Source organism: Hakea prostrata, chromosome 5 (genome assembly GCF_041222555.1).
Source record: "Hakea prostrata isolate BN-2017 chromosome 5, UWA_Hpros_2, whole genome shotgun sequence".
In the NCBI taxonomy this organism is placed as follows: domain Eukaryota; kingdom Viridiplantae; phylum Streptophyta; class Magnoliopsida; order Proteales; family Proteaceae; genus Hakea; species Hakea prostrata.
Genome location: NC_142604.1, coordinates 6,799,635 through 6,813,975, shown reverse-complemented (window position 1 = coordinate 6,813,975; position 14,341 = coordinate 6,799,635). Strand labels below are relative to the sequence as shown.

The 14,341-nt window shown below is 38.9% G+C and overlaps 1 protein-coding gene across 2 annotated transcripts in view; it reads right to left on the bottom strand.

Annotated features, from left to right (window-relative positions):
* LOC149014728 (GYF domain-containing protein) overlaps positions 1–11,948 on the bottom strand; it is a 35,656-nt gene extending 23,708 nt beyond the window's left edge. Inside the window, exons 1-6 of one of the 2 annotated variants that reach the window (XM_089156472.1) lie at positions 11,762–11,948; positions 3,532–3,620; positions 2,461–3,369; positions 2,259–2,379; positions 1,946–2,011; positions 48–872 (exon numbers count right to left, since the gene is read on the bottom strand). In XM_089156472.1, the coding sequence (XP_089012598.1) occupies positions 48–872; positions 1,946–2,011; positions 2,259–2,379; positions 2,461–3,369; positions 3,532–3,620; positions 11,762–11,831 (2,080 nt within the window). In that variant the 5' untranslated portion in view covers positions 11,832–11,948. The remainder of the gene's footprint in view (positions 1–47; positions 873–1,945; positions 2,012–2,258; positions 2,380–2,460; positions 3,370–3,531; positions 3,621–11,761) is intronic. The other variant, XM_089156473.1, reaches the window with a different exon arrangement.
* Positions 11,949–14,341: the final 2,393 nt, after the last annotated feature.

Here is a 14,341-nt window from a genome sequence, read left to right as displayed (position 1 = left end):
GAATTGCCCAAAATTAAACCAGAATTTATTTCCATCACAGAGTCTACCTTCTGAAAAAGCAAACTTTTCTCGTGCTCGACCACTTATGTTACCAGACATCAGTGACTCCAAAAACCTATTCTCCGCATCAGTACCAGATTCATGTCTACTTCTGGATTCATTCTTTACAATATCAATCTCATTTGAACCCGCATGAAGCTTTCCAAGACTGCTGAACTTCGGCCTGCCTATTGTATCTGCACTTTCATTCTGCTTTGATGAACTGAATCCAGGTGGAGGCCTAGCTTTTGCTCGCAAGTGTGGCATAACATCCCCAAGCAATGAGAAAGGGGTGTCAGGTGAAGCACTCGCGAGGCGGACTTGCAAGTCTATGCTAAAATATCCAGCTTCAAACCACCCAATAAGGTCACTTCCAGAGAAAGGCCCTTGAATTTCACCCTGTGGATCTTTATAACACAAAGATAACTCCTCCGGAGAAGACTGCAGCATGACTTTCCGAGTCTCTCGTTCCCTGTCAAAGACTTCAGATGACTGCCTTCTAAGAACAGTGTCTTGGCCAACATCTGAAAGAAATCCCTCACCAACTTGCCAGTTGGATTCATCCTTGTAGTAAGAAGGCGAAACTGTTTTATTGTTTTCCTGTTCTGCAGCCATCCCCTTTTGTGGATGTGACCAGCCCATTTCAGAAGTTGCTGACCTAGCTTCAGTAGGAAAATCTCTCCAATCATGCAATGGTAAATGTGAGTGCTCCCCTAGGGACTGAGATCTCCATGGAATTTCTGAATGAGCAGAGGTATTTCCATGTGCACTCATTTCCCTACTGACTGCCACCTCACCAACTTTCTTAGTTACAGTGACATCCTCCCTAAAAGCTGCAAGAAGACAATGAAAGGAGGGAATATCCAATTAAACTCAAAAGAAATGGCGATTAGTTAGTCTCCATTAAAATAGAAATGGAATTTATGCATAAGAACTTGTGTATTACTAAGAAAAGAGAACTCATCTTCCTACCCTATTCTGAGACGTCAAAGAAAAAAGGAAGCCAAGGACACAGGCAAGACCCTGTAAATGGATAGCCAAAATTCGCATCCGAATTCGTCTAAGGGTGTCCATATCTGGAATTTTTCTTACTGGAAAATATCCGTATCCGTCCACTAAGCAACCGGATTTGAATTCAGATAATTGCATATCCGATCGGATAATATCCGGATAAAAATTTATCCAGATAGAGTAAAGTATTTAACATTTTTTTCTCTAAAAATGGAAGATAATCAAGATTCAGAAACCACTAATCAGTAACCGGATAATCGGAAATCGGAAATTATCCAGTTAGAGTAAAGTATTAAACACTTTTCTCTGAAAAAGGGGTTAATAATCGGATTTGGAAACCAGTAATCGGAAATAATAATAAAAGAATAACAATCACCAATCAGAAATCGGATCGGATTATTATCGGAGATCCGATAAAGTTCCGGATTCGAATTTCGATGCCTTATCTAAAATTCTGAAGGATTCAGATTCGGATAGCAGTTTTGTTAATCGGATTCGGATACTGGTGTATCTGAGCCAAATCAAATCCGTTTACAGGTCTAGTTCACACAACATTTAACAAGCCTCGCCTTAATTTTTAATTAAAAAAACAACAAATTAGATGACTATAAGTTGATAACCATCACCTCTATAGGTATATAGACTTTCCAGCTGGACATGGCAGCTCAAACACTTTGTGAAACGAATCAACTACTAAATCTCACCTCCACCCTTGTCATGGCTAATACAATGTGGAAGATACAACGATTTATGGAAGATATTACTGTATATAGAACTACCTTCTACACTAAACATGATATCAAGGGATGCCTTATGATCCTCCACTGTGGGTCAGAGCCGGATATGTATACATGACTTATATAAGAAATAGTCTCATTATAGTTTAAATGCCCACCTTTTGAACTGTCAGAATCTTCCTTAAAGTCATCAATGGAAGAAGGTAAATCTTCCCGACTACCTGCTGAAATGAAAATATATCAATTAAAATAATCTGAGTGATCAATTTCACTACAAACTTGATTGCTTGTATTAAATGGGCTGGAATCAGCAACATATAATATTGGCATTCAACATCTTGAGCACCAATGGGCTGGCTACCAAAGTAGTTCAAGTAAGAACTGTTTAAAAATGCAAAACATAACCTCTCTCCATGTACACCCAGAGGATATGTATATAAATTATAGATGCATCACAAAGAGGTACAATACCAAACTTCATTCGTCTTGTTTGCACCGAATCAGTAGAATTCCATCCAACAGAACCATCTTTAGAAACCTGAGGGATACTACTGCTCACAATATCACCCTTGTCAATTCCCTTCAGAATGACCTATTCAAGCAACAAAAATAATTAAAATTAACCAGAAGAAAAAATAACATAAACTTCACAAATGAAACTGTGTTGATATACCAGTTCCTCCACAGTAGGAGCAGAAAGTGCAAGAGGTTCTAATGCCTCTGCCTGCGTAAGAGAAGGGACTTCTATAAATCCATCTAACTGCTTTCCATAGGATCCCACATCAGTCATCCGGTATATATCAAGCAATTTTGTCCTATTATAACTTAAAGGGGATGATTCCCCATGAGCACTTTCCCCCTTGTCTGAGACAGTACCTAAAGACTGAGAATACGCAGAAATGATATTCACAGCGCTTCCACCAGAACTACCTTTACCACGACCAACAGAGAAGGTCTGAAACACATTTTCTCCTCGGCCCCTGCCGTAACCAAGTGTCGGAGTTTGCTTGTTTGGTGTCAGAGTTTGGTAATGAGGCTCAGTCCTCCCTCGATTTTGGGAGGAGTTAGATCGCCAAGGCCTATAATAGTCTCCCTCCTTCTCATCTTTCGCATGATTGTTCAAATGAAATAATCCTTTATCACGAGGCACTTCACCATCTCTGCTAGAATCTAGCCACTTGTCACGCCCTGATTCCTTGTCTTCTGGCCCCCAACGTGTGTTCCATTTGCTCTCACGGCGTTGTTCATAATTATTTTCCCTGTTATTAGAATCAGTCCACCTCTCAGGTGGACCACGGCGTGCTTCTCCAGAGTGTTTAATTGAGGGGCTATCCATCCACTTGTCCATCTTGCGTGCATCACCAATCTCTTTATCTCCCTCCCTCCAACGATCTCTGCGGATAGACGAATCTGTATCCCGTTCTTCATCACGCCAGCGGTCCCTACGACCAGATTCCATATCAGGAAAGCTTGGCCGATAAACATCCCTTTTCTTGTCATCTTGAACTCCCTCAGAATTCCCTGATAATTTAGAGGCACTTGCGCTGCTGGTGTGACCTGGACTTGGGCTGAAATTGGATTCCTGTCCCATAGGCAAACAGAAAGAATAAACAGTGAAGTAGATTAAGTTATTCCCATATTACACAAACAATTGGATGGGTCTTACATGGATCTCAATGAATGGCAATGTATGTTGCCGTAAATCAGGTTAAAACATGGATAAACTAAGAGTAAGATCACTCACCCCACCCACTGGTCCAGGTTTACCATCCACCGGCTTTGGTAAAAGCCACTGTGGTGAAAGGGGGATGAGACCATCCAATCCTTGCATTTCTGTAGAGTCAAACAGGTGGAGGAAAACACAAAGTTTGTTATAAAATATAATATTAAAAAAGGAGCAACATATCTACTTCTAAGACAAAGGTAACACAAATGAGACAACATCCAATCTGAATTGTAACTGTAGTTATGAAGTTTGACATTGGTTTGAACCAATTGCACTATAAAATTTACAACATCCTAAGCACATTACAACAAAGATCCACGCACACTGATCTACAAAGATGACAATACCATTGATAAGCGGCCACAACCATGGAAATGGCAAGTATCAAGGAGATTTGCACAGCCCACAATAATGTACAATGACAAGGTACTACAAAAGTCTCTCAAGATAACAAGGCAGTTGACTTTCATGGAAAACTAGTTAATCCATAGTATTCATGCCAATGTAGTTATTTGGATCTTGGGATGGTTTCACGTAATTCTCAACATGGTTGCATAGCAACTTTGCAACTAACACATGCAACAGCACATCAAACAAATGATGCAAGAATGCTGAAGAAACCTACAAGTTGCCTGCAGTTAGGCTCAGTGAATCAACCCAGCAAACCAACTATCGAGGTGACGTGAAGAAGGGTCCCTCTCCCCTGGCTGAAACCCTGGTTTGGGGCCCAAGGTCCTAGCAATGTGGCGCAAATAGAGCTGACTGGGGCATCTGGCCATTTTCTAGCCTAAAATTGCTGCTTATATTAATTTCAGTATTTTAGTTTTAAATTTTTTAGTCCAGTCATGTCTTAAAGTCTTAGTTTGAACTAGTCGTTGAGTTCTTGAGTCCTAAGGAGTCTTTCTTTAAAGTAGGCTCTTATAGACAATTAGGTCTTTTATTTCAAGTAGAGTAGTTTTATTTTATGTGGTGGTTATTAATCGTAAAGAGTATCCTAAGTTGTAAAGGAAACCCTCGTTAAGTTGGTATCTAAGTCTTAGTTGAGTCCAAAAAGTCTCCCAGTTAGATTCTTTCTTGATGTAAGGCTATAAATAAGCCAGTCTATCATTGTAAAATTAAGTCTGCATTGAAAAAAGACTTAATATTGTTTGTAGGAACAGGTCATGGCTCTCTTTGGGAGGGCCACAGTGGATTTAAGAGTCTTGATTCAAGTTGCAGCAGCCTTCTTCAACAAATCAGCAAGCCTTCTCCTACTCCAGCACTAAAACAAGTAATTATCCAGTCCCCAGCCCCCTTCTCCTCACTCCCCTCTCTTCACATCCCCTCCCTACCCTTTCCCCTTCAATCACAGCAACCCCAGCCCCTCCCTCATCTCCCTAACCAATTGCACAACCCCCCCCCCCCAACCCTCCCCCTATTTGTGCAACCCAGAGACCCCCTCCCACTTGCTGTCGCACCCGTGGCAGCACCCTCCCCAACCCCTGTGATACCCTAGAACCATTGCCTACCCCCTGAGACTCATCCAAACCCTTCCTCCACCTCTCCCTTCTACCTTGTGGCATCCCTTTCCCCCTCTCTCCTCCATTCGGCTACCCTCCCAACCCCTCTCTGACTTGCAGCAGATCTGAAACAATCTGAAACAAGGGGGGAAAAAAAGGAAAATAAATAAGAAAGAACAAAAAGAAAAGAAAGATTGAAAGATTGCCCAAGATCCATCCAAGAACCCACCTATTTTTTGTATCCAAGCATTCTCCATATTCCTAAAATTTTCCCTAAACCTTACCAAAAGTAAATCAAATTATCCCTTCCCTTGGCCTTCCCTACAATTCACATTTATATCAAAACAACCCCTTCCCTACAATTCACATTTATATCAAAACAACCCATGTCATTTCCAACTTGCCTCTAGAATCTTCCCACAACTTCTTAAGAGATTCACAACCATCCCAAAATATTTTTGACTTAATTGCTAGAAGATCCTGGGTGAACCATCCTAGAAACCCTAACCCTAAAATCGGGTCACATCACGAGGCTAAACTTACTTTAATTGCAAAGAAGAGTACCACCAGTTGGAGAACACATCTTTTTGTTTGAAACATAGGCCCCCAAAGAGAATTGAACTCATGAACTCTTAAGTCTTAACTAGGAGCATAAAACTTCCCAACTGAGCTACACCCTTACGGCTAGCAGAAACCTATGTTTATCATCAAAATGAATCTTCAGTAGAATCTAAAAATACTCTACTTGAAATTGATAAAAATCTGCACAAGGAATCAAGGGATCCAGAGGCTAAAAAAAGCAGGGGTGCATGTTTTCTGTGGAAAGCAAGAAGCAGATTTTGTTCTGAATAACCTAGCAACTCTCTATACCACCTTATCAGTCTTAAATTCAATAACAAACTTCAGCTAAACCATTGGTTAGGGGTGCTCTGGGAGAATATGACAATTCACATGTGTAAGCTACATTTACACCAGAAACCAAACACAAACAAATAAATAGAAAAATAACCCACACTTAAATTTTCAAGAAATAAAAAAGGAGGCCCAGTAACCCAGTTAACTAATCAAGTTTATTCCAGTGTTAAATCGAATTATGCAGGCATAAAGTGTCGCTGCCACCACCATGAAGAGGCTGTGTTTGGTATGCATTCTCAGAAGTCTAGGTATAGGATACATTCCAAGAAAGAAAATAGAAGAATCAAGTTTCAGAATGTGTTCCAGACCAAAAATATATTCTGAGAATGCATTCCAAACACAGCATTAGATTCTGACATTTTAGTACCCCATGACTGCTCCTTGACTCACTTAACTTTCTGACACAAATAACACAGAAGAAATGACTATCATCAGCAAGTGAACCTCCACAGTAGATGTACCTAATTGTTTTAACGAGTAATCCACAAAGGAAGAGACTCTCTATAGCACGTGAAACTTCACAGTGGATGTGTCAGTGAACCGACGTGTATTACTAAGAAAACAATAACAACCAACTCGATTTTCACAACACAAAAGCCGTGATGAGCTCCCCCTTACCCCTCACTGCCACCCACGGCTACCAATCTCTCATCTGAAACCATGGACTTCTCACCTTCCACTGCCTCTTCTACTTCTCATTTTGATCTCTCCCAGCAATTTATTCAAACCCTTACTAATGGTTCACCCACAGTATCCCCTCTCCCAAAAAATATATATATTTAAAACGAAAAGATCCCCTGGAATAGCAAAAAGGAAAGCTTATGGTTGAAAATTTCCTGGATCTGGACCAATTTCAACATTGTCAATCTACTTTTGAAAGATCCCAGGCTTGTTGGTATCAACTCATATTTCTCAGCAAATGGGATCCCTATCAGAAACTCCACATACCTTCACCTAATCGCTTTGTGGGTCACCCTTCCAAGGTGCCACTCCATCAATGGAGCTCTAATGCCTTAGCACCAATGGCTCCGTCGCTGAACTTCCTCTCTGCATTGGTGACCACACTAAAAGATGGATCACCTCACCTGAGCAATGATTTGTGTCGGCATCCTCCACAACTTCCCACCCCTTAGGTCATCACTGTCTTCAAACATGATGGGTTCTCCTTTGAACAACACATCCAGTATAAATAGCTAACCCCCCCCCCTGTTTCCTTCCCCACTGAATCTATTCCAGCATTACGGCCACTATTTGAGGTAGTCCTAGACATTTGGAGATCAACTACGAGCTAGTACCAGATCTTTAAAGAACATGAAATTTCGAACAGGGTCAAAACTTGGTTAATGGTCATTATTAAGGTGTCTGGAATAATTATGAAACAAATGTTGAGATGGTTGAATGACCCGTGAAAGTTTTATGAATTCCCACATCATAATCTGGGTTCTCCTGGACAGAGATGGTTTAGGGTGCACAAGACCAACCTTCTTAATTTAGACTCTCAAGAGCACATCAACAACAACAACAACAATAAGCCTTGTCCCAACTAAATGGGGTCGGCTACATGGATTCTTGCCCTCCAATCAGTTCTATTCGAGGCCATGCTAGATACAAGGCCTAAGCTATACATATCCTTTCTCACCACTTCTCCTAGGTTATCTTGGTCTACCCCTAGCTCTTCTGTTCCTTCAATATGGATTATTCCTTCTCCGTAAATGACATTTATAGGTCTCCGTTGGGGCCGTCCCCTCACGCTTTCTCGCTTATCCTTGGGAGCCTCCCCCCTCTTTGATCGTTTCTTCTTATCCATCCTGTTTTCCCTCATCCATCTTGCTCCTCTTCGCTCGGTTTTCTTTGTTCTTTTCGCCCACCTCGCCCGTCTCTGCTGGTCGCCGGTCCTTTTTCCTTGCTTTGGATCGCCGTCCTGCCCGGCGCCCTCCCTTCTCCCCCTTTTTTTCTTTGGGACCTCTCTTCCAATCACCTCTTTCTTTGTTGCCTGGTCCTACATCCTCGGATCTCTTTTCGTCGTTCCCCCTCTCTCCGCCCGTCTGCTGTTCCTTTTCTCGATCTCTGTTTGCCTTTTGTTCCGCTTCTCCTGTTCTTTTGGTTTTCCCCCTGGGTCTCTCATCCCTTCTCCGCGCTCCCGGGGCCTCTCTTGTGTCTTTGGTTTTCTCCTTCCGGCTTATGGTTGGATATTTGATTTAAAGGGGATAACAGGAAATGGTTGAGTATTGATTTGGAAATGATAGCAAGAGATGGTTGTATACTGATTTGGAGGTGATGGCAAGAGGTTGGATGCTAAGCCAGAGGCTAGGTGATGGATTTCAATGGGCAGTGAGCAGAGTCCTTTTATTTTGGCACAAAAGGCGTATACAGCAGAATGATAACAGGGAAGAAAAATGGGAAGAGAGATTAAAAGGAAAAATGATGGGTACTTTGTCTCTGATACCAACTTAGTGGAAGAGTGGATAAGAGAATAAAAAAGTTGCATGGAAGGGAAAAGCAATCACACAATATCACACTCTCAAAGAGTAAAAAGGCCATGGACAAGGCTCCAGCAACATTGCAGGGCATGTGGAGGATCAAACATACGCAGTCTTTTCCATCCTAAAAGATCTGTTTCTAGGACTTGGAACAAGTACCAAGAGCACTTAACAGATGTGCCAACCACAACCTTCTACAGTCTGAAAGGGTAAACTCAGTAAACTTATTTAGCTATTACCATTTTTCGGTTACATGAAAGTATTTAAAGGAACAAATAATGAGATTCTTAATCAGCCTGTGAAACTGAAACAATATACCCTGCAAACCTGAAGTATGTAATCAATTTAAAATAAATAAGAGAATTAAAAAACAACATAATAAATAACCATCCAAGTTCCCAACTGCTGTTGGACCAGTTCTTTCCCGACTTAGGTTTCCAAAGCCTCTCATGTCAGTCCAATCAGCCAAGTGATATGCATCTAAAACTTAACCTTTTTCCCAACGTCAAAATATTATATCAGCCTACCCAATATCATCATTTTTTCTGTACAAGGCCATGAAAAATATGAACATCATGTGCCCAAGGCATCATTACAATTTTGCACCACATTTGCAGAATTTCTGCTCATTTCATGCGTATATACTTGATAAGAACACAGTCTGATGTATGTAGCATTAAGACAAGATTTCTGGAATAACCCCTCCCCACCACCACCACCCGCCCCAAAAAAAATTAAAATGATCGGTAACCTTTCCAGGGAGACTCATGAAGATTATTCATCCTACAAAAAACAGAAAAGATGAAATGTTAAATGTCTAAAACTTTGAGATAATAACTACAATGGTTCATGCCCATCTCAATATCTAGAGAAGGATGCATGAATGGGAAGGATTATCTTTCACATGTCCTCCGCTGGGGCCAAAAAAAAGACAAGGTCCTGAAAACTGGGATCCAGAATCAAATTGCTATCTGCATCAGGTTGTCAGCCTAGCCAATCCCTTTTGGAAGTGATGAAAATTCAGCCCATGATTTTAAGTACCAGTATAAAGTGAGCAAAATTGATATCTAGTATGAACGCTAATAGAGCTGATCAGAAAGCAAGGATCCATGTGGCCAACCCCATTTAGTCAGGAGTCAGGACAAGGCTTGTTGTTCTTGTTGTATATTAAACAATATGATTACAATACTAAGAACTATGAAGATGATTGTTATCAGTCAGACAAGTTTAGTGCTTAGACCCCACACACCACACACACACACCCAAAAAAAAAATTCTAAAACTACATGGACATCATATGCAGGATATTTGCTAAACGGTGTGTCGGCAATGGTGATCTAGGTGACCCCTTGATACAGAACTGTTCATAGTTTATTGAAAGAATGATATTTATCATAAATTTGAATATTCAAGTGAAAAGTAAAGTTAGAAGAAAAAAATCTCGTAATGCACAGAATAAGCTCAATGGATGTTTAAACAGTTGAACCTGACAAAACAAACATAGACCTGTATATCATCAATCTGAATATTCAAGTGAAAAGGTAAATTTAGAAGTAGACCAGGTAAGGCATGGAAAAGGCTGAATGGAAGTGAAAGGAATATTTAGGCATTAGAATGGCTGCGTGAAATCAGATGGACACAAAGATGCTAACTGTACCAAGGTTTCCCCAAATTAAAAATTTCTCATAGGAATAACAGAAGAAAATTAATAGGAGATTTCATTGAAAGACTTTTAAAGAGTAAGGGAAAAAATGGTTATGTACTTGGAAACCAAATATAATTTTATAAACGTGAAAATATGGCATGAAATGTGCAATTTCCATAGTAAAAAATCAGTGATTCTCCCCCCCCCCCAAAAAAAATAGTCACTGTGTCAAATCCAGACAGTAACCTTTTCAGACATACTAGGAAACATTAAGCCCCTTATTGCTTAAGCCAATGATAACAGTAGGGACCAATATCCTACATCCAATTCGACAATACGGAACCTATAAACTAATCTGAAAAGAACAAGTGGAGCACAACAGCATTCACAAAAAATAATAATAATAAATAAATAAATAAATTTGAATCTCAATTATTCCAGTTCTTCAGCTACGCAGCAAACAAGAAACAAGGATTATAAGTGATCGGTATATATGAACTTTAAAGTAACTGCCAGGCAAGGTTAGGTGGCATCATGGGGACAGCATTTTGTCAAATCTATTTATATTTTGGGGAAAGTCCTGCTTGACACACTTGTCAAAACAGCCACTTCTGAAACAGGGATAAGACTACCTACATCTGACCCTCCTCGACCCTGCTAAATGTAGCAGCATTATGCACTCAGTGCGACCTAATAATTTGGGAATACCTAACATTTGGGAGAAGTAATCCGTCTTGGTACTTCTGTGTACTCATAAGCAGTGTTTTGGTGGTGACATTAAACTTAGAATAACATAACCATAATCTCCAAACCTTTTAATTTGTTCTTCTCAATAAAGCTGTTATTGGGGAAGGAGGGGATGGGGAAGAAAGAAAGGGTAACAAACCAGACAACTATAATTGGATTTAATGAGCACCCTATCAATATATCCTATCCAACATTCTAAAGCATTAGCCGTTATATAATTTAGTTTCGAACATACATGAATAAAGAGACAGCAGTAAGAGAAATAAAATAGCATTGCTTGACTTAGAAAAGAAGAAGGAAAAAACAATGGAACAATAGAACGACGGGTTTTTTGTTTTTTTATTTTGTAGGCAAAAAATGACAAGCTTGATATCTGATAATGGAATGTCAGGATATTACAATTTCAGGGCTCAGTAGGAAGAATCTGACTAGGCGTCTGAGATTAAGAAAGTGAAGTCTGGCCGTTATTTCCCAAACATGCATTACACAGAAATGAAGAAGCTAGTGAATAAAAAAAAATAAAAAATAAACGAATGAAAAACCAAGGGACGTAAGAACGAACACTAGATAATCAATCCCTTTCGTTTTATACAATTATACTGTATCTGTGAAGCAAAAATAAAAATAAAAATATCTTCCAAGAGATAAAATTTAAAGAAAAATCCAAATAAAAATGCAACTCTATAACCTCAGCACACGAAAATCGAACAATCAGAGTTTCGATAGCCAGCCGAAGAGGCGATAAATCTCACTCGTGAGCTAGATAGCCGGCCGAAGAGGCGATAACTCTCACTCATGAGCTAGGGTTTAATGTGAACAATGGGGCAAAAAAATTTTTATTTTTTATTTAAAAACAGGTGCGAGTACAAAACAGAATAAGAATCAGAGAAGTAATATTGAACTCCGCGAGTTCGGCTAACTGGGAAAGAAATGGATACACAGAGACGAAAGTTGAAAATCACCTTTCGTGATCTGCGGAGGAGTGTTCACAGAGATGGGATGACGAGTATCAACATTGCTCTTGCCAGCCATGATTGATCAACGGAAGTTAAGCTCAGAAACAAGAGAGAAAACCCTTTTCCTTATTTTCCTTCGAATCTTGACGGCTTGTTCGGAGACGGGAGAATGCGAAGCAACCAAGGGGTGAGAACGAATATAAGTTAGGGACAAAGTAAGTGAGGATAAAAGCGTATACACGAAATATCACCAACTGGCTTACGTTAGCGACGACTCCGAGTCTCCGAGTTATCATCTGTCTATAAGCGTTTCGCAATCCGAGTTCTTCACAAGTATGTGCCTTCCCCTTAATCTGACTCGTTGGTGCGCACTTCACATATGGCGTATTTTAAGGTGATACATCATTTCCTGAAGGGAGTTATTTGTACTTATAGCGTCTTTAAGGTTGAGACAAGTGCTCAATTTGGACCAGACGTAACCCTAGCTGCACCCGCACTGAGTAGACCACCCATTCAATAAGCGGAATTCCTAAAATACCCAACAGCAGAATTACCAGAATACCTAACAAAACAGATTTGTACGGCATCGATCATTCGGAGGACACTATAGACATTTCACTAACTTCCAATCATTTCTACATTTTAACTTTCGAGGTACAGCTTCCCTTGCTTACGCTTCAAGCGATAATTGAAATTGCAAACTTTACATCGATTACCATATTTTTATGGTAAGTCGATACAGATATCATGCCTTAAAAGTTTTCGGCCCCTGTGAAGGCACATGGTGTTTACATATAACATTTTTGTGGAAATTACATATACATACCCCTGAATTTGTAAGCTATTATGGTTACCCTCCTGGAATTTATTCAATTACATTTGTATCTCCTATGTTTCAACTTATATGTCAAATGTAATCCTCTTATTAGAATTATGAGGTTAAGTGGGTGTAATGTAATAGTTTGTAAGTTTGGGGATGTATGTGTAATATGCCCGGGTTTTTTTTCTTTTCTTTTTTAAACTAAAGTTCTTTCGATCCAACTTATGTGCATCTTAACTGCAAATGATTAAACGGTTGTATACGTATGTTTCTTTCATGTCTATGGTTCAACGTTGACTAACAGTATTCAGGGAAATTGTTAGAAAATCCTGGTGTTTCGTTTGAAATTGTAGTTGAATTAGCTACGTAGAGTTAGGACAAAATTGAATATCTTATTTTCTAGTAAACTCTTGTAGAATTTCCATGTGTATGAGACGAGAGTTTGAATACATTTGAAATAGTTCTACTATAGTTTAAAGTATGGTTACCGTCTATGAGTTAAGAGCTCACATCAATTGGGTTTGCACTGTTTGGAAGTTGATGTCGACTCTCAATCATATCATGTACACTTCCTCACAAGCAAAATCGTCCAAGACAAACAATAAGCTTTGTCTCATACTAGGTGAAACTTTATAGCAGTAAACCCTTTTGTGTGGATGTTTATACAATTTGATCACTACTATGAACGAAGTGAATACAGAGCTGACTTGTGGCAACCTACTAGAGCAATAGGGATGATCAATTTTGATATGCTTAATGCTGGAATGAAATAGGGGATTGGCAACAAGGTAAGTAGCATGATCAAATTTGTTTACCAAAAAAAAAAAAAAAAAGTAGCATGATCAAATTGATTTATACATTTCATGGTCTTCTTCTTCGCTCACAACTTTTACATTATTCCAATTGTCCATAAACAATACGTAATTCTATTTCCTTTTAGCCCCATCATGTAACGATTTAAAAAAACCCCCAACAACCTAATGAGGTTTCAACTCAACATATGCACGTAAATCCATGCTAGTACGAGTATGGTCAAATAAGTCAAAAACACTATATGAAATAATACAATTTCAAGCTCATGATAGGTATGAGGAGTTTTGGTTTAATGCAAGGTTACCGCCTCACTATAAGGTTCACAAAACCTTGCAAGGTTTTTTAACATTGTCTTCTTCAAACAAATTAGTTGTCATGCATTTGAAGCATTGTAGTGAATGATAAGTAAAACTAGGTCATGGTTACAAAATAATTTAATTGGTTCTAATTTAGGTTTTGAGATGGTTTTTTGCTTGATTTTCACTCTTTTTTTCTTTTTTCTTTTTTTTTTTTTTCAATATGTGATATCTCACGTTAAAGCTAACATTTCAACATGCTCGTACATTAAATTAACAAACACTTTGAATTTTGTTACAATAAGATTAGGACAGTCACATCATATAAACAACAATAAATCATCTCGTATAAATATAACGTATTGCTCCTATGACTTCTTACATAACTTTTGTGTAAGGCAAGATATTCCTCCTATTACCTCCTATAATCTGAATTTGAATACATTATGTTGTTTGTGTGGGTTGTTTATATTTAGTTGATTTTCATTCAACTATACTAAATGGTAAAATAGTCATTTGTTTGTTGTGAGTTTTTTTTTTTTTTTTTTTTTTTCTGTTTTCTTTTCCTTCTTTGGTTATTATGTTTTATTCTACTTATTTAATATGTTTTTCATATATCTAGATAAATGTATTTATACAGCCATATTCATTTTTATA